General features: G+C 45.2%; 1 protein-coding gene across 7 annotated transcripts in view; it reads left to right on the top strand.

Annotated features, from left to right (window-relative positions):
* The first annotated feature begins 5,185 nt into the window (after positions 1 to 5,185).
* CTNNAL1 (catenin alpha like 1) overlaps positions 5,186 to 22,967 on the top strand; it is a 148,118-nt gene continuing 130,336 nt past the window's right edge. For 6 of the 7 annotated variants that reach the window (XM_038389740.2, XM_043508509.1, XM_043508510.1 and 3 more), the window contains exon 1: positions 5,257 to 5,471. In XM_038389740.2, coding sequence (XP_038245668.1) covers positions 5,343 to 5,471 — 129 coding nt within the window. In that variant the 5' untranslated portion in view covers positions 5,257 to 5,342. Of the gene's footprint in view, positions 5,472 to 22,967 lie in introns of all 7 variants that reach the window. The other variant, XM_043508508.1, reaches the window with a different exon arrangement.

Raw genomic sequence — 22,967 nt, forward strand, 5'->3', positions numbered from 1 at the left:
CCCTCCCCCACATATATACTCCTGCCTAAGGCTCTGGGGGAGAGTTTGGGTGCTGGATGTGGGCTCTGGGCTGGACCAGGGGGTTAGGGTATGGGGATGGGCCCTGGGAGGAAGTTTGGGTGCAGGAGGGGTCAGGCTCTGGGAGGGAGTTTGGGTGTGGGCTGCAGGCTCTGGGCTGGGGCAGGGGGCTGCAATGCAGGATGGGGGGACGGGCCCTGGGAGGGAGTTCGGGTCCGGGTTCTGGGCTGGGGCAGGGGTACGGGAGGGGGTGAGGGTTGTGGCGCTGACCTTGGGTGGCTCCCGAAAGCGACCCGCACACCCCTCTGGCAGTGGCTCTTAGGGGTGGGGGTCTCCATGCACTGCTGCCCACAAGCCCCACCTCTGCAGCTCCCATTGGATGCAGTTCCAATGGCCGAGTTGGTGCTCGGGGTGGAGGCAGTACGCAGAGACACCCCCCACCTCAGGGGCCACAGGGATGTGCTATCCACTTCCGGGAGTGGCTCATGCTCTGAGGGAGGGCAGGCAGGAAGCCACTTTAGCCCCCCTGTGCTGTTGGTGGTGGCAGTGGGGCCCCCAGACCTCTTTAAATTGCCCAGGGGCAGCAGGTGGGGCTGGAGACTCTTGGGGGGAGAGGAAGGTGCACGGGGGCAGCAGGCAGGGCCGGAAGAGAAACCCAACCCCAAGCATTGGTGGAGCTGGGCTCCCGTGCTCTAAATATACCTGGAGTATGGGCACCATGGGCCCATACAACTTGCCACACCTGGGCAAAAGCACCCAGCCAGGTTTATTGTTGACTAAGCATGGGACTAGTATTCTGCAGACTCTACTGGACCACTAATACATATATGCCTGCAACAATGGACCAGCTCAGTGAACAGTGGGACTTTCTGTTCCTCCCTAGGCTAGACAAAAATGCTCCCTCTAAGAGATGTTTATACCATGATACAAACAAGTTAGTACTGCCCCTCTGACATGGCTAGTTATCACCCATCACCTCATACATGTTGGTTCGATCAAAACATCTTTATTACGTTATCCTGACCTTATCTTTTAGGAGGGGTCTGTGTGTTCCTGTTAACCTTGGGGAATGTCTTTGTACCATCCTTGATAGTGGGACATTTGGTACCACTTGATATCGGGATGTATTTGTGTGAGTACTTTCTAACTAGCACTTCTTAGGAATGTGTATTTCTGCAATATCAGTCCTGTTCTTGCCAAATGCTGTGAGCAGGTCCTGTCTCATACCAGGCCCCTGTTACAAGGGCTTATGTTTCAGGCTCTCTTCCTAGTACACGTAGTTAGTAAAATTTAGACTGTGAATTTATTTTTATTTCTTAAGTAGCCAACTTTGATCTGTATGGCTACTTATAATCACTTAAAATCTATCTTTATGTAGTTAATCTGTTCTTATATTTCACCTAAAACAGTGTGAGGTTTTTTGGTTGAAGTGTTAAGAGAATCTCATCTCAGGTTACAAAGGCTGGTGCATGTCCACTTTCCTATGGAATAGTGAACTAGGTAATGAGCTTACACTGGCTAGGCTTTTGACCAGTGCAAGACAGTACAGTTCTGGGGTGCAAAACTGGGAAGTTGAGGGGAATTGGCTGGAGCCTCTCTATTGATGTGGCTAGGAGATCATTCATGTAACTCAGTTGGGTGTGTGTGTCTGCCTGTGGATGGCTGTGTAAGTAGCAGAGGCTTGTGGATGGCAGTGCTTGTCAGATGATTGTAGCTTGACATCAGTTTCACAGTGTGAGAGGCAGCCCAAGTTGGTAGGTTTGGAAGGCTCAGTGGTCTCAGTCCAGGTTGCATCACAGGGACCCCATCACAGTGAGTAAGGATTGAATACCTTGTAACCAGCCTCACCAATGCTTGGTATCAAAAACCCAAATTCATCTCTTTTGATTAAGGGGAAAATTACTTGTATATTTCTTTGGTTTCTGTGCCTTCATCTCTCATTCTTTCCCCTTGCAACACTGGACTGGTGTTCTGGTGAGGAAGGGACAGGAACGCATTTTATAACTTTAGTGGAGCTGAAGGAAACTCAGACCTGACTTAATGGATCTCAGGAAAGCCTTATAAGGTGACTGCCATCTCTCCTAGCTCTGTGGCAGTGCTCCTAGTCTGTAGCTGACCTGCTCTTTCTTCTGAGGGGAAGTTGTAGATCGGGAGTTAATGTAATGAGCATCGTTAACTCTTAACAATTTGCTCTGTACATTAAGAGCAAGTACTGGAGGAGGATGTCATGTAAAGCTGCTGCTCCCTAGCACCTCTTCCTTTCTGACCATCTGTTTCTTTCCTTTCATGCATATTTTAACACTCATTGTTTCCACAGAGATGTGGGTGGTGTTTGGATAGCTGTGAGGCATAGCATGCTGTGTGTGTTCTAGTATTTATGTATTCCCAGCCTGAAGAATAGTAATTTTTGCTTCCTGAAAATCTGTGAGGAGAATTCTGCCAATATCTACTGAGGCAGAGAATTCAAGTGTTTACATATTTGAGGATAAAAGTGCTTACAAATATCTAATCTTCACTTTTTAGGGATTTTAATCTTCAGTAGGGATGCATGGTGTGTGTGGTTTGTTTTTTGTTGTTGTTGTTGCTGCTTAGTTCACACACTTCCATCCCCCAACTCCTTGGGAACCCTCTTACCATACTATATTTGAACACCCTCCAAAGTTCCTTTCCCCAAGTATCCTGCCTTTTCTGCAGATTGGTTAGATTTAAACTTTGCTGCATCAAAGTAATGCCTCCACTAGCGTATATAATTTGTTGAGAAAGGGAAGCTACTTTAAATACATATTGACAATTACTATTGTACATACACTTAAAGTGTGTGTGGCATATCTAAAAATGGGTCACAAAGAGCTTTTTTTTTTTTTCCAGGAGATGGTTTTTACTGAAAATGGACATTATGCTGTACTATTTCTATTGTCTCATCTCAGAGCTGAACATTTTATTTATCCTATGTCTGATGCGGAAACTACATCCAACTTAGAAAAGGTTGAGCCTCAGTCTTTCAACACTGAAGAAATGGTGCAGCAGCAGCTAAAACTAACATACGCTTTGGTAAGGCTAGACAAGTCTACATGGGGTGTGGGTGCATTGTGTAGATTTCATGGGGTTTATATTATGGTAGTGCCTAGAAAATGCATTCAAGCACCAGAATCTCGCTATTCTAGGGACCGTACTGACAAGTAACAAAGAAGACCAGCTAAGCTTTTTGGGGCAAAGTCTAGGATTAACAGAAAAATAGAATTCTCAGCAGTATTTAGAGCTAGTTGCATAAAACATGATTGACTTTTAATTTAAGAAGGTATACCTCATTTAAACTTGTGCTATTAGATATGTCTGTCTTCTGGACAAGCAAATATCTTCCTTGTAACACTTTGTTGTACAATGGATGTCATTTTGGAAGATCCAATATTGGATGGGGCTGGAATCCAATTTCCTGAGTTAATAAGAATAGGGTCATGGCTTTATCTAGGGTTATACCTGTAGCTCGAGCAATTTTCTCTTTTTTTATTAAAAAAAAAAAAAATCTAAGAAGGCCAACTAAATCTTGACTCCCTTTTATCTTAGCGGTAAAATAACTTTCAGTATTGTATAAATGACACTGAAATCAAACAACTTACAAATGGTTTTTAAAGGCCAATGACAATGCAAAACCTTTACCTATGAAAGCAGAGATGATAGAACACCAAGAAATCCTGGAAAACAAACAGCCCTATGGGGTGAGCAAGTGATGTTTTTTTGGTTCGAATATCGTTTCTATGATAGTTTCAGTAGCTCATAAGGCAATGTGAGGAGGTGAGTCAAACCAACAATGCAGCTGGTCTATTCTGCCACCAATAGAGGACACCTGTATAGGACATTTCCTCAAATTGTTGATTTCCAAATCAACAACATATGTTCTAGGTAGAGGAGGGGTTCTCAACCTATTTACCAGTGTGGGCTGCAGCTGGGGCCTGGAATGCATTATGTGGGCTGCATCCAATACTACCTGTATTGCCCGGAGGACTGTCGCACGGGCCACTGTTCTGTCCTGATTGGCCTAGGGCTTAAGAACCACTGACGTAGAGGCAGGTTTCAGAGTAGCAGCCGTGTTAGTCTGTATTCGCAAAAAGAAAAGGAGTACTTGTGGCACCTTAGAGACTAACACATTTATTTGAGCATAAGCTTTCGTGAGCTACAGCTCACTTCATCGGATGCATTTGGTGGAAAAAACAGAGGAGAGATTTATGTCTGTCTGTATCTGTGCGAGTTTTTTCATGAAGTTGACAGATTTCCACTCTAGTTGCAGGAATCCCTGGAATGGCAGGGGGGGGCCTTAGCACTTCAAGGCCGTGCTGCTGTAATGACAGAACGTGGGGGGGTTTCTCCCTGCAAGACATTAAACCAGCTCCACGTGGCCCTTGGTTTTTCCAGGGGGGTTGTGAAGCAGGATAAAACACAGGAAGCCCAGCCCCACTCGCCTTCATGAGGGAACTGGCTTTGGGGCTAGGTCTCTGGCTCCCACCTCACCCGCCCCTCTGGCTTTTTGGTTGACGGCCAGAATTCTTCCCTGCCCCGCAACGGAAAGTTGCCAGCTGCAGCTAGAAGGCGGGTCAACGATCAGAAACCATCAATTCCCGCAGCAGCGGCGGGAGCCCCAGGGGTTCACTCGCCCCTCTCTGTAAAACGAGGAGGCAGAGAGGCTCCTAAGGGGTGGAGGGGGCAGCAACGCTCGACCTCCAGCCGCCTCCCTGCTTCCTGGGCAGCCAGCTTTGTGGCTGGGGGGAGATGGGCCGGGCTGGCTGCGGAGGAGGAGAAGGGCCCCGCGGCGCTGAAGGGGAGCTCCCGCCCTGCGCGGAGAAGTTCAAGGCAGGGGGGAAACGTGCTGAGGGGGGGCAGCTAGGGCGGAGAAGAGCCAGGCTGGCACGGGTGCAGCACGTAGAGGGGACGGCCGGCGCGTCCTGTTCTCGGGCTAGGGCCGCGCTAGGAGCGGGGGCGGCCGCGGGGCCGGGGGCGGCAAACGTGCGGAGGCCCCGGCAGCCGCGGCGCGCCTGGGCTGGAGGCAGCTATCGCCGGGGGGGGGGGGCGCGGGAGAGCCCGACAGGCCGCGGGGACTTGCCGCTCGCGGGGGGGGGGGGGGGCTGCGTCCCGGGCCGCGGGCAGGTGTTTACGATCCGGCTCCGGCCCGGCCCCGCTGGGGGGCGATATGCGCAGCCCGCGTGGCTCCTACCCGCCCCCCCCCTCCCCCTCGGCCGGGGGGGGGCGGGGCTCCGGCGGTGGCGGCGGGAGGCGAGCGCGCTGCGGGCCGGGAGAGGCGCCGCGGGGCCGGTCCGGCTGCGGCTCCCGCCATGGCCACGTCCCCGTGCGGCGGCGGCGGCGGCGGCGTCTCCTCCTCGGCCGCGGGGCTGGGCGCGGAGGCGGCGCTGGAGATCCGCACGCGCTCGGTGGAGCAGACGCTGGTCCCGCTGGTGTCGCAGGTAGAAATCGCGGCTCGGCGCCGGGGGTCGCGGCAGCCGCGTGTGGCGGGGGCCGGGCGGGTTCCCGCCGCGGCCCGGAGAAGTTTGTGCGAGCGGCTCGGGTGCCCGGGCGGGAGGGGACTGCGGTGCCCCCGGCTCGGGCTCAAGGGGAAGCGGGGCCGGCCCGCCCGGGCAGCATCCCCGCGCTGCTTTGCCGCCGCGCCCTGGGTCCGCAACTTCCCCGCTCGCCCGTGGCACGATCCGGCGGAGCCCGCCGAGCTCCCCCTCTGCGTGCGCGGGCTGGGCGCCGCCTGCCCCCCGCCGCGAAGGGAGGCGGGCGGGGGGGGGGTCTCCCGTGCCCCTTCCGAACCGGAGCTTGTGCCCGGCGGGCGGGCGGGCGGGCGGGGTGGCGTCGCCCACGGAGGTTCAGTCCTGGCGGGCTGGAGCCGCGAAGTTGTCAACGTAAAGTACAAAGTCAGGCAGCGCGGGGAGCTCCCCCGGCAGCGTTCATTTACGCTGCATCTGCCCCGTGCGCGACCTGCCGGGCCGCGGAAGCGGGGACTTCATGCAGCTACGTATATGGCGGAGCAGTGAGTGCGGTGGCTTCGGGAACAGGGACCCTTTCAGCCAGCTGCGGGGTTTGTGTTCCGGCGTCCAACCGTGGGAGCTGAGCACGCTGAGCAAACGCGCTGCTGGTAATGCTGCCGCGGCCTGGCCTCGCTTCCGTGGAATTACCCCGGGCGGCAAGCACCGGGCTCTGTAGTAAGTGCTCGCGTGCTGTGACCTTTAACGTTGCCCAAGTGGGTGTGCTCGTCCCATCCACGATGGGACTTGGCAGCTACGTTTTTAAAAGGTGCATGAAGTCGAAGTGCTCATCGCGTACAGTGCTACCTGCGCGTTGAAACCAACTTTTGGCTTTGCAGACTTCGGGATTGCTGGGTCTGAAGTGAATCTGAGGGGCTTTTTATGCACTGTTTGCATAGGTCCACTGTATGTGAAAATAAATATCTTTCGAGAAAATCGGTAACTTCGATGACTTCGAAAACTTAGAATAGATTTATTTTGTACAACAACATTAGTTTGAAAAGTTGCATGCAAATAATGTGGACAGGAGTGAGAACTGCCAATGCTGTAGTTGTTCGGTCTTCGTACTAAACTTTACTACTGTATGCAATGCACAGTAAAAAGAAAAGGCGGACTTGTGGCACCTTAGAGACTAACACATTTATTAGAGCATAAGCTTTCGTGAGCTACAGCTCACTTCATTGAAAAAAATTTTTCATCAAAAAAAAACTTCTTTTTTTTCCACCAAATGCATCCGATGAAGTGAGCTGTAGCTCCCGAAAGCTTATGCTCTAATAAATGTGTTAGTCTCTAAGGTGCCACAAGTCCTCCTTTTCTTTTTTGCGAATACAGACTAACACGGCTGCTACTCTGAAAAATGTACAGCAAGTACCTTGTTAAGTTAATCAGCAAGCTGAGACCGCAGCAGCTGCTACCAGGAAGTTCCCTCGGTCCTGAGCCCTGTCGTGTGTCCCACCCTGCTCTGTGGAGATGGGGTAAGCCGGGGGAGAGGGACACCCTGACATTAGCCTCCCTCTCCTCCTTCTCTGTCTCTCCCCCTCCCCCCCCCCAGCAAGCAAGAGGCGGGCAGGAGCAGCACATGGCAGTTGGGGGGAGGGACACCTGAACTGCCCTGCAATTAATAGCCTGCTGGGCAGCTGCTGCACAGGGAACTTAAGGGGGGCTGATAGGGAGGCTGCCGGGCCACCCTGGTTCCAAGCCCCCACCAGCTGGCTCCAAGGGGCTGCTCTTCCTGCAAGCAGTGGACAAAGCAGGCGGCTGCCAAGAGGACATAAGGGAGCATTGTGCAACTTTAAACGAGCATGTTCCCTAATTGATCAGCAATGTAACAAGGAAGCAGTGTTAACCAGGACGACTTTAAGTGGGGAGTTACTGTACTTAAGAGTGCTGTCTGCGTACTGAAAGGGGAACTGCGCATCTCTCTCTCCCTCACGCAGGGTGTGTGTCTCTGTCTGCCATGCTGTCTCCCCTCCCTCCATTTGTGCTGCCTTGTAGAGTGTGAGTTAACCCTTGAGGGCCAATTGCTAGGTCATCATTTAGCAGTAAGGCATTCCCTGGGAAATATCCCATCCTCTAACTCAACCACCTCAACCAACTTCACAACAATCATCTTTGTGTACAGTATTAAATTGTTTATTTAAAACTTGTACTCTGTGTGTGTGTGTGTGTGTGTGTGTGTGTGTGTGTGTGTGTAGAGTCTTTTTTTCTGGCAAAAAAAAAAATTTCCCTGGAACCTAACCCCCCACCCCCCGCATTTACATTAATTCTTACGGGGGAATTGGATTTGCTTAACATCGTTTTGCTTAAAGTTGCATTTTTCAGGAACATAACTACCACGTTAAGTAAGGAGTTACTGTAGTCGCTTTTAAAATAGAACTTTTTAGCCAGAAGAACATTTGCTTAGCTCTGGTTTGGAAGCAGTAATATTTTAAGTAAATATCTAGTGCTTGAAAGGGAAAATGTCAGTCAGTGAGGGAAATACATTGATTGCAAGTTATAACTTTCTAATCAGGGAATGCCCGCTGCAGTGAATATTAAATATTTGATTTAAAGTTATTTTTAGGAAAGATCTGGGGGTAGGGAGAGAAGACATCCCTTGAAACAGCTTGCTTACTAAACAACTTACTAAAATGGGTGGGCAAACTTTTTGGCTCGAGGGTCACATCTAGGTGGGGAAATTGCATACAGGGCCATGAATGTAGGGCTGGGGCAGGGAGTTGGAGTGCAGGGTGTGGGAGGGGTGTGTGTGTGTGTGCGCGCGCGCGCAGAGGAAGGGGCTCCGGGCAAGGGGTTGGGGCAGAGGTGGGGTGCGGGGTGTACAAGTGGGCTCATGGGAGGGGGTTGCGGTGCAGGAGGGGTGGGAGGGGCTCAGAGTGCGGGCTCTGGCCTGATGCTCCCTGCCTTCCTGCCTGCCTGCCCTGGTCCTGTGTCGCTCCCGGAAGCGGCCAGCACCACGTCCCTGTGGAATGGGGGGCAGAAGGCTCCACGCACTGCCCTTGCCTGTGGGTACCTCCCCCAAAGCTCCCATTGGCCGCGGTTCCCGTTCCTTCCCAGGGGCCACAGGGATGTGGTGCCGGCTGCTTCCAGGAGTGGCGTGGGGCCCATGGCGCCATGGGGGTGGTAATCCTGCGGGCCAGATTCAAAGCCCTTATGGGCCGGATCCAGCCCCTGGCCGTAGTTTTCCCACCCCTGTATTAAAACCATGAGGCTTGGCACCTGTTAATTCCCAGTATGGATGGGCTACACTAGCATAAAGTGGTGTTTACACAAGTTTAGCTTAATATGGTAACATATTGAAGTAAACTGGTGTAAGCCCCCTTTTGCATTCCTGCAGCCAGTTTACATGGGGTTTGTACTGGTGTACCTACAGAGAAATATTTGCATCAGTGCAAAGGCCCTGTCTGTGTTAACTGGAATGGATGAGTCATTACACAAAGTAAAACTATTTCCCCATGGTATTTCTCCCCCCCACCCCACCCCCCACTGTTCCTCTGATATTCTTAGGTGGTTTCAGAGTAGCAGCCGTGTTAGTCTGTATTCGCAAAAAGAAAAGGAGTACTTGTGGCACCTTAGAGACTAACAAATTTATTAGAGCATAAGCTTTCGTGAGCTACAGCTCACTTCATCGGATGCATTTGGTGGAAAAAACAGAGGAGAGATTTATATACACACACACAGAGAACATGAAACAATGGGTTTATCATACACACTGTAAGGAGAGTGATCACTTAAGATAAGCCATCACCAACAGCCGGGGGGGGGGAAAACCTTTCATGGTGACAAGCAGGTAGGCTAATTCCAGCAGTTAACAAGCTAGAACTGCAGTGTGTATGATAAACCCATTGTTTCATGTTCTCTGTGTGTGTGTATATAAATCTCTCCTCTGTTTTTTCCACCAAATGCATCCGATGAAGTGAGCTGTAGCTCACGAAAGCTTATGCTCTAATAAATTTGTTAGTCTCTAAGGTGCCACAAGTACTCCTTTTCTTTCTGATATTCTTGTTAACTGCTGGAATTAGCCTACCTGCTTGTCACCATGGAAGGTTTTCCTCCTTTCCCCCCCCTGCTGTGGGTGATGGCTTATCTTAAGTGATCACTCTCCTTACAGTGTGTATGATAAACCCATTGTTTCATGTTCTCTGTGTGTGTGTATATAAATCTCTCCTCTGTTTTTTCCACCAAATGCATCCGATGAAGTGAGCTGTAGCTCACGAAAGCTTATGCTCTAATAAATTTGTTAGTCTCTAAGGTGCCACAAGTACTCCTTTTCTTTTTGCGAATACAGACTAACACGGCTGCTACTCTGAAACCTGTGTTAACTGTGACCTGTTAGTTTAGTCTAATATCCTTAAATACCAAAGTGGGATAGAAAGTAAAGTTCAGTGGAGTTTCTACTCCTGTGCGCTTTTATGGAAGTGTAGGATATGTTGACTATTGGGGGAGGGCGGCAGGGTAGCTAATAAAATCTCCAATTTGCCTAGAAATTTTATTCTACATTGAAAATTGACTTTTAAATTTGGAGTGTGAGTACATGCAGAAGTTCTTTTTCTTCTTGATTGCACTTTAAATTAGAAGAATTTGGCTTACTCTCAGAGCACTCAATACCATGAGGGCACCACTACCTCAAGGAAAATAGAAATTTTTCCTTGGCAAGCATGAGTGGCATCAACTTCTGTATAAATAGCATTGTATTTGTGCTTTATAGTTAAACTACACTTGGAAACTTTCATGGCCAGATTTTCAGAAGTGTTCAGCGCATACTCCCCTCACCCCAAAAATCATTCAATGTGAGTTGCTGAGTGGTGGGCACTCCTGGAAATCTAGCTATTAATATTTGCCTGATGTAAAATCTTTTAACTCTATATTAGGTTGTTGCCATGAATGAGAATTCCATTCAGGTTCAGTCTCAGATAGGTCACTTGAGACCAGATTTGTTTATTAAACTTGCCTAGTAGAATTAAAAATCAATGTTAAAGAGGGCACTGTTTCTTTTAATATTTGTAGACTGTGTCAAGCACAGGTCTCACCAATTTACCCTGTGTAAGTTTTCCATGTTAACTATTAGGTATTTACACAAGGATTGACTATGCTAGCATAGAACATTTAATATTAACAGCAAATGTATGATATGTTTTATACTTCTCTCATTTGTACATTAAATATGCAGTAGCAGCATCAACACTTAAAAGTTTGTTTTTCTACAGAAGTTTTTCTATATACAGAATATACTTGTAGAAACAAAGTGCATTTTCTTTCTACAAGTGTTCATTTTGTGGTACCCAGTTGGCATGCAATGTTGGCTATTAATTTTTTTTTGTCATATTTCAGTCTCTGTGAGGAAAAGAAAATCTTTTTTGGTAGCATTATTTTTTGGTTAATTTTGCAAGATTCATATAATATGGGAGTTTTGTCAGTTTTTTAAAAATACTTTGGTCAGGTCAAATTATAGTTTTAAAAAAAAAATCCTTATGAGTGCCACAAGCATCCTGTAAGCACAATTTTTCAGAATTGCTTTATGTATTATTGCAGCAGAGAGAAACAAAAAGGAAACAGCCGCAAAGAGTCATGTGGCACCTTATAGACTAGCAGACGTGTTGGCACATAAACTTTCGTGGGTGAATACCCACTTCTTCAGATGCATGTAGTGGAAATTTCCAGGAAACAACAGACTATTGTCTTATCAGTTTAACTTTCATATTTTCCTTCAATAAAGCCTTATGTAAACACATGTTATACTGGTTTACTAAATCAGTTTTTAAACCAGTGCAAAAGACTGTGAAGACAATCTCTTGTTTTGTGTTAAACCTGTTCCTAATTGACTTGCGCTATAAAATCTGGCTAAAATTAATTTAGTATTTTAAGAGTCCACATAACCTTTTGAGCCTCTTTGACTAAAGTGATTTTTAGTCATACCTTTATGTAATTGGTGGAATTTTGCATGAAAAGAACCCTAAGTGTTGAAATGTTGCCAACAGTGTCGAGGAATTCTTATTTGTTCAACTTAAACCAGCTGCCATTAGTATTAAAGAATTAATAGAAATATTTCTTAACGTCTTAAATAGTAAGTTTTTAGAAAACTTACACACCTAAACATCTTGCTTAATAGTGTCCTTTTAAAGTGTAGCAACTGGTTTTATGTTTTACTTTTTTGTTTGTTTACTAATCAAAACCTGACAAAATAAATCTTTAGTTTTCACTCTAAATATTGTTTTAAGTATATTCCTCAGACTTTCCTCTCTGCTATTCAGACCTCCACACCCTAGGGAGTAAATTTAACATAATAGCATGGTGTACATCTTAGAGCAGACAGTTTAGGAGCGATGCTTTTAAACAGGGATTGAAAAATTTACTACCTCAGGGCAAGTAGAAATTTTTCTTGGGCAACTGTTAACGTCTGCAGAAACAGAGCTGCTACTTCAAATATGCGTCAGCATGGATCCCACTGTAGGTGCATGTGCACCTCATGCACAAGATTAGATTTTTTTTTTTCCCCCCCACTGGTAGTTTTTGTTGGAGGCATGTGTTCACCCTGTGCCTTATTGTGGTCTCTTGCAAAGGCCTAAAACATGGAGCATAGCCATGATCCTCCCTCAGTTCCTTTTTACCACCCATGGCAGCAAGACAGAATTCAGATTATGTCCGACCCACTACACTCTTCAGAGACCTTAAACCAAGCTTTTACAGCTTATTTGGTGTGAAATCTAACCTGACTTTTTTCTCATACAATCAATTTTTTTAAATGTCTTTTATGCCCCCTCTGTATAACAGTGGAATGAGGTGCTGCAGTTCTTCCTAACTGTCACATCTCATGGGAGAGTGCAATTCTTCAGGGTTCAAACCCTGCTCATCCTGTGATGGACTGATTTCCATCAAGGATGCACACAGATGACGCCTATGAAACAGCTGCATCCCTTATAAGTGCTCTGTGGTGCAAGCCCTTCTGCAGATCCAGGGACATTGGCTCAAGATGCATTTATTTGAGCAATCCGTGTGGGTCACTTCATAACAGTCACCTTTGGATCTGACTAAAACGAGGCTGGATTAACCAGTGTTGGCCAGCGCTCCCTTCAAGCACTCTTTATGCACTGGGATATGGCAGTGGAAAGAAAGTGAAGAAGGCTCTGGCAGAGTCAGCAACATTAATGCTAACCACTTCAGTATTGTCAAAGTCCCTGGTGCATGAGACCTCTGTGCCAATAGCCTTGACACTGACAGTCCCAGCACTTGTAGTCCCAGTGTTGATGACTCCTTCTCTACACCAATTGCACCAATGCTGCAGGTAGCAAAGCCAGCAACTGCGTCTGCTCATAAACTGGACGCTGACTTGTGTAGTTAGATCAAGCATATAGAGAGAATTCTGGAGGGGAACATGGTAAATCACTCCTCCAAGGGCAAAGTCCCTAAACAGTTGGGCAGAATGAAAGACCCAGCACCGTATCAGTGCCTTTAATGGAGCCAAGCAGGAACTTCAGATATGTTGTTGAGGCATCCATACTTCTTCCAGAAATATTCCCAGTGCTGAAGAGGCAGCTGGCATCAGATCTGGTACTGGCCTCATACATTCCTCAGCACTGCCCTTCAGTGAGGAGGCACATTCGCCTTATTAATATCAGGTAGAAATCTCTCCCCCCTGCCATTGAAGAATGAATAGGCTCCCCAATACCCTAGGATCACAGTGCTGTCCCATCTGGTGTGCGAGTGGTGTTGGTCTGTCCCGTCTCAGCCAGGCCACTACTCATTTGGCTTGCCACCTTGACCTTACTGGGGACCCTCCTGCCATGTGTGGAGGAGCAGATCAGCCTACTGCATATCTAGGAAAAAAAAAAATCTTGCATCCTGGCCAGGCCTCTCAAACTGGAGCTGAAAATGAGCCCAAAGGAACAGGAGAAAGTAGAGAGACAGCAGCAACCCTTGTCTCCTCCCAAAAAATCCTCCTCTTTGCCAGACAGAGCAGTAACACTAGCACCTGCCCTGGTGATAAGTGATTTTAAAGCCTTCCAGGACCTCCTCTCTCAAAATGCAGGGAATCTGGGCATTGAAGGTACATTCATGTAGGAGAAGTTTCATTAGCTCTTAGAATTAACCAGTGTTATCAGATGGATATCAAAGATCCCTTTGTTAATAAAGAGAATGATTCTGGCCAGAGAGTTGCAAACCCTTCTTTTCACCTCCTGCAGCAAAGTTGTTATGCGCCACACAAGATTTTGAACACTTTTACACCCATCCAAATCCAGAGTCCTTTGTCATATCTGCTGCACAAAAGACATTGAAGTCTACTAAAGGCACACCTATGGAGAAGGACTCCAAGAAGTTAGATCTATTTGGGCAAAAGGCATGTTCGTCAGCCTCACCGTGGCTTTGGATTGCAAATAGCCAACTACAGTTACCTTTTGAGGGAGAGAAAGATCACCAGGAAGAAGCAGACAGTCATGAAAATATTGCTACAGGTGGCTAGGGCTATCACCTGATACAGCTACAGGGCTGATGCACATAGCCATCACTGAGAGATGAGCCTGCTGGCTCCAGGCATCAGTTATACCACACAAAGCACAGGCCACTGTAGAGGACTTGCCTTTTTGGGGACGGGTACTCTTAACTAGAGGAAAGATGAACAAACTAAAACTAGCTACTCAGGGGGATTCCACTCCTTGACCAATGTGGCACTCTCTCAGTGGCAGCAGATTTGATGGGTGTTTTGGGATCCACAACAGTGTCAGCCAGAGGCTGGGAGCTGCCTTGCCCCGTTCCACAGGGTCTGGGTGACTGTCACAGCCAATTAATAGGCATTAGACATTGTTTCTCAAGTCTGTCTTGCACACTTCTGTTCACTACGCCCACCCTATAGCCCTTCCCTGTCCCCTTTCAGGACCCTTCTCAACAAGACCCTCTTGATGATGATGATGATGCCACTTCTGTTTGTTTCACCTGGGACCTGTAGAAATGTTATCGCTGGGGAATAGGTGAAGAGGCTTCTAATCCCTTATCTGAAGAATTAGGGTCTTTTGTTTTATTTCAGAAGACTGAGCAAATACATGTGTCACCTCAGATTAAGGTTAGTAACACTTAACCTCCATTGCTCTATTTCTGCAGGCTCAAGACTGGTTTGTGGCTCTTGACTTGCAGGATGTGTGCTTCTACATACTGTACACCTGGCCCACAAGAAGTACCTAAAATTCACAGTGAGGTCCAACAACTCACTATACAAAGTTCATGGAGGATAGATCTATCAATGACTATTAGCCAGGATGAGCAGGGATGGTGTCCCTGTCACGTTTCCTTCCCCACTCTGAACTCTACGGTACAGATGTGGGGACCTGCATGAAAGACCCCCTAAGCTTATTCTTACCAGCTTAGGTTAAAAACTTACCCAAGGTACAAACTTTGCCTTGTCCTTGAACAGTATCCTGCCACCACCAAGCGTTTTAAAGAAAGAACAGGGAAAGAGACCACTTGAAGATGTCTTTCCCCAAAATATCCCCCCAAGCCCTACACCCCCTTTCGTGGGGAAGGCTTGATAAGAATCCTCACCAATTTGTACAGGCGAACACAGACCGAAACCCTTGGATCTTAAGAACAATGAAAAATCAATCAGGTTCTTAAAAGAAGAATTTTAATTAAAGAAAAGGTAAAAGAATCACTTCTGTAAAATCAGGATGGAAAATACTTCACAGGGTATTCAGATTCAAAACACAGAGGATCCCCCTCTGGGCAAAACCTTAAAGTTACAGAAAACAGGAATAAACCTCCTCCTTAACACAGAGAAAATTCACATAAAACAAAAGATAAACTAATCCGCCTTGCCTGGTTTACCTATCCTGGTTGCAATTGGAGACTCGGATTAGGATGGGTTGGAGAAGATGGATTTCTGTCTGGCCTTTCTCAGTCCCAAGAGAGAACGAACACGTAAACAAAGAGCACAAACAAAAGCCTTCCCTCCCCCCTCCAAGATTTGAAAGTATTTTGTTCCTTTATTGGTCCTTTGGGTCAGGTGCCAGCCAGGTTAGCTGAGCTTCTTAACCCTTTACAGGTAACAGGATGTTCCCTCTGGCCAGGAGGGATTTTGTAGCACTGTATATAGAAAGGTGGTTACCCTTCCCTTTATATTTATGACCGTCCCTAACCTCTGTTTGCCAGAAGTTGGTAATGGACGATAGGGGGTGGATCACTTGATGATTATCTGTTTTTTTTCCATTTCCCCTTGCGTACCTGGCATTGGCCACTGTCGGAAGACGGGATACTGGGCTAGATGGACCTTTGGTCTGACCCAGTATTTTCATTATTAGGTTCTTATATTCTTTTTCTGGCATTAATGGAGCCAGGAGAACAAAGCAGGGTGGATTAAAATCAATTTTTTTAAAAAATAAGATTTTTTTAAATTTAATTTTTAGGTCTTATAAATCTATTTGAAATGGACAACCTGCATTAAGGACTAGATTTACTGTATTCTCTTACAATTATTTAAATCAAACTTCAGCAGCAAACATGTACCTGCTTAATATTTTTAAAGTTAAACCACTGAACTGGTGGAAGTTACTAGCTAACCACCTGAAGCCAGAGTGTGTTGAAGTACTAAACCAGTTTTTGACTGAAGTAGTCTCTTCTGCAGATGCAGAGAGAATATTTTCTTCTTTTCAGTTTATTCAACTAGTTCAGTTTAATGACTAATTCATTCAAGGTTAAGAAACCAGTTAAGAGTTGGACAATCAGGAAAGCTTGTTTTCCTTTTCCAATGTATGAATAAAAACAAGGTATGAGAGGATAAAACCCACTAGTTCTAAAATCTTCAAGGACATGCTGACTAAAAACAATAATTTGTTTTAATTCATTAGCTACAGCTAATAGTTCTTTTGTATAATCAATTTTAAATGGAAAATGTGTTTCAATATACTTCTTACATATTCAGGACACAAAGTAGGTTCAGCTTAAAATAAACACTGCTTTTTTTTATTTATGAAACTTCAGTGCCCATCTATAGAGCTTGACACACATCATAAATACAAATCTGTTCAGTTTCTAATATTAAAAAATAAAAATGAGTAGTCTATATACATAGTAAGCTGTTTAGTTGCTTAAATAAATGCATGTTGATACAGTGTATTCTTCTGGTTATGAAAAAAAGTACTAAATTTAGTGTAAAGGCTATATTTAGTTGCAAATCAACATATCTTAATGGTTACTGTACAATAAGTATCAACCTTTCTTTAGGAAGATAACTGAAAAGTAAAAATGCAAAACGAAGAAAAGCAATTTATTTAAATCAAGGTTTTCTGCTTGCTGAGTTATATAATTAAATTGATGTGTGATGGGACACTTGCCCTGCACTGGACTTAAGGGGTTAATAGAGCTCTAGGGAGGCTGTGCAGAGGCAGCCAATCAGGGCCCGGCAGGCCCATTTAAGAAGAGCTGCAAGGCAGAGCAGCTTCAGTAGCTGCCTGGCGCTTGAGGAGGGAATATCAGGCTCCTTGCAGGAGGAAGGATTGCCAGCACCCTGGAGAGAGCAGTGCTGCTAGCAGCAACTGCGGGGAGCTAAAGACTGCTCCTGAGTGGCTGCAGGGATTCGCAGGTTGAGCCTCGCAGGTCCCCACCACCCTATTCGCCCTTGCCTGAGACTAAGTGGCCTAAGGAAATGAACTGAACAGTTGGAGGAGACTTAGCAAGTGGCCATTTATAGGGTCCCTGGGCCAGGACCCAGAGTAGTGGGTGGGCTCGGTTCCTTCCCCCATCCCACCACTGATGAAGTAGCCGGACAATTGGCTGCAGTTGCCACCGAGGGAAATGGCTGGACAGTGGACTGCAGTTCCCCTGGAAGGGGGGAGAACAGTGTGACACAGCTGGAAGGTCCTGGGGGTGACATGGGTCGTGGAGCAGAAGTGACGACAGCAAGACACCACCAGAAGAGAGTGCACTGCTAGCAGAGCTAATTCCTGGGATAGCCAGCAGGAGGCACTGCAGTGGTGAGTTGCACCCTGTCACATGATGATTTACATTAATCTACCCTGGCAAACAGAAACATCTTTAATGTGCCACTGTTAGATCTCTAGTGTAGCTATTCCATGCCGATGGAAGAGAGCTCTCCCGTTAACATAATAATAAAACCACCTACATGAGCCGTGGTAGCTATGTCGGCAGCGAAGAGCTCTCCTGCTGACATAGTGCTGTGCACACTACTGCTTATGCCAGTCAAACTTGTGTTGCTTGGGGGGGTGTTTTTTTTTTTTTTCACACCCTGAGTGACATAAGTTTTGCTGACATAGTGTTGGTGTAGACATGGCCTAAGATGGAGTCTTTCAATTAGTCAGCCTTTGGGTCAGGCCCATACTGAAGTTAGTTGTTGGGCTTGAGGTTGCCCATTATATAGGGCAGTGGTTCTTGATCCGTGGGCTGCATGCGACCCAAATAGCACACAGCTGCGGCCTGGCTGTGTGCTAAAAACAATTCAAAATTTGCTCTCTGGTCTGGCTGGGGGTGGGGGCTGGCTAAGGGGGAGACAGCATCAGGCAGCCCTGCTGCAGCACTCCTGCTAGTAGCAGGCCAGTGAGTGCCGCAGGGCAGCAGGGTGTGGGAGAGACTGTCTCTGGGGAGGTTTGTGGGGTCGGGGGATCTGGGCAGAACAGACACATGAACTAGGGATTTGCAAGGGTGCTGCAGCACTTCCAGTTTTTATGCGGAGCTCCACTCCTGGCCCCGTGCCTGGGGTCATGGCTGCCGCCCCGTGCCCAGGGCTCTGCTCCTGGCCTTGTAGCAGGGGTCCTGGCCGCACTCTGTGGGGGGGCATCTGGGCGGGCGGCGCTGGGCATAGGGGTGTGTGTGGAGTTTTAGCAGGTGGTTCTCAACCTGCAGCCCAATCAATAGGTTGAGAACCACAGATACGGAGAATTGGATGTGTCAGTACAAACAGATCACACATTTCATTGTTCAAATTATCAGTGAAGACATTTTGGATGAATCAAGTCAGATTTCATAAGCATCTTTGTGGCTCAACAGATTACGGAACAAACAACTGATGTTTGGTGTACATCTGAAGGTAAAATTTAAGACATTTTGACTAACACTGCATAAATAGAAATTAAATATGTGTAGCCTGCTGTAGCAACATTTGGAAGAGTAATTTCACAGTTTGAGGAATTCCTGAGCAGCTTGAATTTTAACTAATTGCGAATTGTGGCTTGCTGGTTTTAGAACTGGCTCGTATATCAGGGCTGACATCTCAAATGAGAGAGGTTTGCCGGTGATTGTGTTGTGTTGGCCTGTGGACTTTAGTTTTGAATATGCTGTTCCTCCTACAGATCAAGGTGTTTATCAAAGCTTTACTCTGCAGGATTTAGAAAATCTGGATTCCCACATCCTGTCCCTGTAGCTAAAACCTTGTCCACATTCTGGTCATCTTCCATCTTGGCAGCCATCCCATCCCTTCTTCCTCAGGCTTGTTGATAGCTATTTCATTCCCTTCAAGTCTTTTCAAAGTGTAACTGCTAAAATCTTCCTCTTGCATTTACCAAAAAGCTTCATTCACTTCTTGAGTACCTCCATTGGCTCTCTTGCCTCCTTAACATGAAATTTAAATTTCTCGTTCTTGTGATCAGTGCCATGCTCAATTCCACCCCTGCCTACATCTTGGACCTTGCTTCATATTGTATTTTCTCCAGCCCCACTTGCTCCAATAATAAAGAAATCCTTGATGACCCTTCTGTATCCTGCCACTGAGCATAGGTACAGGATGGAGAACTTTACAAAAAATATTATCCCATTACATAAATCAGTGGTGGGGGTCTTATATGGAATATTTTGTGCAGTACTAGTCACTCCATCTCAAAAAATATTGCAGAACTAGAGTGAGTTAAGAGAAGGGTTGACAAGAATAACTAGAGGCATGTAAAAGTTCCTATAAAAAGTAGGATTGTTTATCTTAGATGAATAAGGGGGCACATGATAAACGTATTTAAAATAAGGAATGTATAGAGAAGCTAGATTAGGAGCTCTGGTTTTTCGGATTTCATAATGTACGTGGAAAGGAGACATTCAATGAAATTTAAAAGGTGGCAAATTTGAAACTGATAAAATTAAATACTTTGTCCCAGAACACACATTTAGACAGTGGAACTCTTTGCCACAAGACGTCTTTGAGACTGAGAATTTAGCAAGTTTTTTTAATTGTTACTTTATATGTATAACTGACTTTAGAAAGCATATTAAACTTCATGCTTTAGGGCTTAAGCTGATCTCTTAGAGATCTGGATGAGATCTAATGTGGAAGGCATATTATCCCACATCCGCCTAATAACATCTGCTCTAGTATGGTACTTTTCATGAGTAGATCTCAAAAGTGCTTTAAACAGGAGGTAAGTCCTGTTTTATCGATGGGGGAAGCTAGGGCACAGAGCTGAAGTTGAGACAGCAGGCCAGTGCCAGAGCCAGGAAGAGGGCACAGATTTCCTGAGTCCCAGTTCAGTACCCTAGCCACAAGACTACACTGTCTTGCAAGGCTTCTTGCACCTTCCTCTTAAGCATCTGGAAATCCACCACATTTGGAGACAAGATACTGGAGTAAGTGGACTTGCAGGCCTGATCTTATGTTCCTGCGTTCTTGTAACCTTTCACGTTGCTGCCTTCAAGTGGAACTCATTCTTAGTCCTCCAAGCCGCCTCTGTCCTCATTTAGATTGCTTTGAAAGATATTCTGCTGAAAAGCCTGCAATAAGCTATGATGAAAAAGGGGTAGTTTTTTTTGAAAGGTGACTATAGTAGAACCACACAGTGTACATAATTGTAAGTAGTTGAGTTATCTTATTTTTCCCCTTTCTTTTACTACCTTCTCTCCATTGTTGCACTTAATTGTCCTTTCTGACTATAATAAGAGTGTAAACTCTTTGGTCAGAGTAGGTCATTGGTTTTATAAACCCACAAAAAGGCAGGCAGCAGGCTTGTATTTCGCACGTGTATTTGTGATCCACAGTTTAAAAACATGATAGTATCAATTTTCTTCTTGATGTGCAGGGTTTTTTTTATGCAGTAGAAAATTTTCTCTTTGGTAGCTTTGAGCTATTAATTTAACTAGTCACAGTGAACTAACAAAAGCTGTCTGCAGTAAAATGTTTGCTATTTTAGAAGTGTAACTTCTCAGATTTAAAATGAGTGAACCAATTAAGAAATGAAGCATGCAGGGCTGAATTGTCATGGCTCTTATTCAGCTACACAGTTGGAACAAGTGCAGCCAAGTAAAGGCTCTGATTAGCCCTCATACTTTTTGCAATCAAGTAGCCTAGGATTACGGAAGTGTCTTGACTCTGCCATACCTATTTGTTGTCCACAGAAGCTGGCTGGATGCACTTGGGGGAATAAACTGCTCCATGAGAAGGGGTGAAGTGGCTTAATCCACCTGGCTAGGAGGGATTCATTTAAATAATCAATTTTTATCATGATTTAAATCAGTAAGCAGAAAACGTTGATTTAAATCAATTTTAATCTTGTTTTGCATTTGTACTTTTCAGTTTTTTTTTCCTAAAGAGAGGTTGATTCTCATTGATAGGTCTAATTTGGTACTACTTTTGACTCTCTGGGAGGGCACACAATAGCTGTATACATTTATTTAAGCAGTTGTGCAGCTTAACATACATTTACTGAGGTTCTTAACATCTGCTTTTTTATTATGTTAGAAAATGGTGAATGATTTATTTCTTACTTAATTAATTTTTTTTACTTGTTTGTATCAAACTGGATGGAAATCAGACTAGCTAAAATGCACAAGCAGCATTGTAAAGTTGTTTATTAGTTAAATAAACCTATCTTCAGTGTGCTGGATACTCACTCGTAAGTTTATCAGTCAGTTTGAAATGCAAAACATGTTCTTATTAAACAAGGAAATATTATCTGTAGTGAATTGAACTAATTGAACTAAGGTCACCATGTTCTTGAAGATTTTAAAATGAGTAGATCTTATGCTCTTGCACCTCATTTTTATTTGTGGATTGGAAGTGGAAAATAAACTTTTCTGCTTTTTCAGCTCTCAATCAGGATCTTAGCTTTCAGTGAACTAGTCATTGAACTGAACTACTTGAATAAACTGAAATGAAGAAAATACTGTCTCCTTACCTGAAAGAAGAAACTATTGTTGTCAAACGCTGGTGTATCACTTCAGCAAACTCTAGTTATAAGTTTTTTAAAAAGGTCAGTGGTTTGACTTTCTTTAAAGCTTCAGCCGCAAACATGAACTGTTTGAATACTTATTTAATTTAAATAGGTTAAGGCCTAAACTTTTAATTAAGTTGTCATAATTTCAAAATGGTTTCTTTTTAAACAGAAAAGTTTAATTTTAAGTGATTTTTAAAAAATAAATTGGTTTTTGTCCAGCACAACAAGGGAGACTAGGGGAAGAATTGTGACTTGAGAACAAATTGTTACTCATTGTGTTTCTGGGTGGTGCATATATGTGTCACCTGTTACTCAGGCCAGAATATAACTTACAATGTAGCCCTCAATGATTGAACAATTATATTAAAACATTGAAGGGAAAATGAATAAGGAATTATTTCTGTAAATGAAAACATGTTGAACCCCTTTGAGAGCCCAGGAAGGTGCACTTGGGAATTCCTTCCTGTGGGGTACCCTCAAGCTCTTTCACCTCCTCCTCTGGGGAAGAGCTGAGAGAGGGGGAAAAGAAAAGAAGAAGGAAAAAAAAAAAGGAAATCAACTGTTGACACCAGCTAATTAAACAACATGTGCACAAACCTCTTAAGACACAAAAATCCAATTCCGTTCTTAAAGTAAATTTTATTAATTAAAAAAAAAGAGAGAGAAAAAATACATCTGGAACTCAGGCTATTGCTAGATTTTAAAAGAGCAACTACAAGAATTAAGCACCAAGAATAGCTTTCTTGAGGTCCAGCTTAAAAGTTACCAGCAAAACAAAAGCACCTGGGGTTAGCACAGAGGAATCCAGCCATAACAAAATAAAAGGAATAAACCTATTGCATCTTCCTAGATATTTCTTGATCTACTTACTTATCTGGGGGTTTAAATGAGTGGTTTCTAGATATGATACTACTGATTTTTTTTTTCATACCTGGTCCAAGCTTCTTACAACATAACTGCTGTCCTGCTTACCGCTCCCCGGGAGAACAACAACAGACAGACAAAAGGGGAGTCTTGTTTCAATTTTAAAAAGTTCTAGCCTTCCCATTGGCTCTTTTGGCCAGGTGTCCACTCACTTCCTTTTACCTATGTATAGCAGTGAGACTTTAACACTTTGCAGGTAGAGCAGTTAGAGAACAGCTACTAACAGGGATTTTATAGCTGCTGGCTGACTGGGTGTCCATAAAAGAAAGCTCCCATCTTCCCCCCCCATTTATCACAAATACACTGATGGTTTATTTTCTTATTCAGTAAGGGCTACATTTTGTCACCCTTACTCATTATTAGGGCTGTGGATTTATCTTGG

This window comes from Dermochelys coriacea, chromosome 2 (assembly GCF_009764565.3).
Source record: "Dermochelys coriacea isolate rDerCor1 chromosome 2, rDerCor1.pri.v4, whole genome shotgun sequence".
NCBI lineage: Eukaryota > Metazoa > Chordata > Testudines > Dermochelyidae > Dermochelys > Dermochelys coriacea.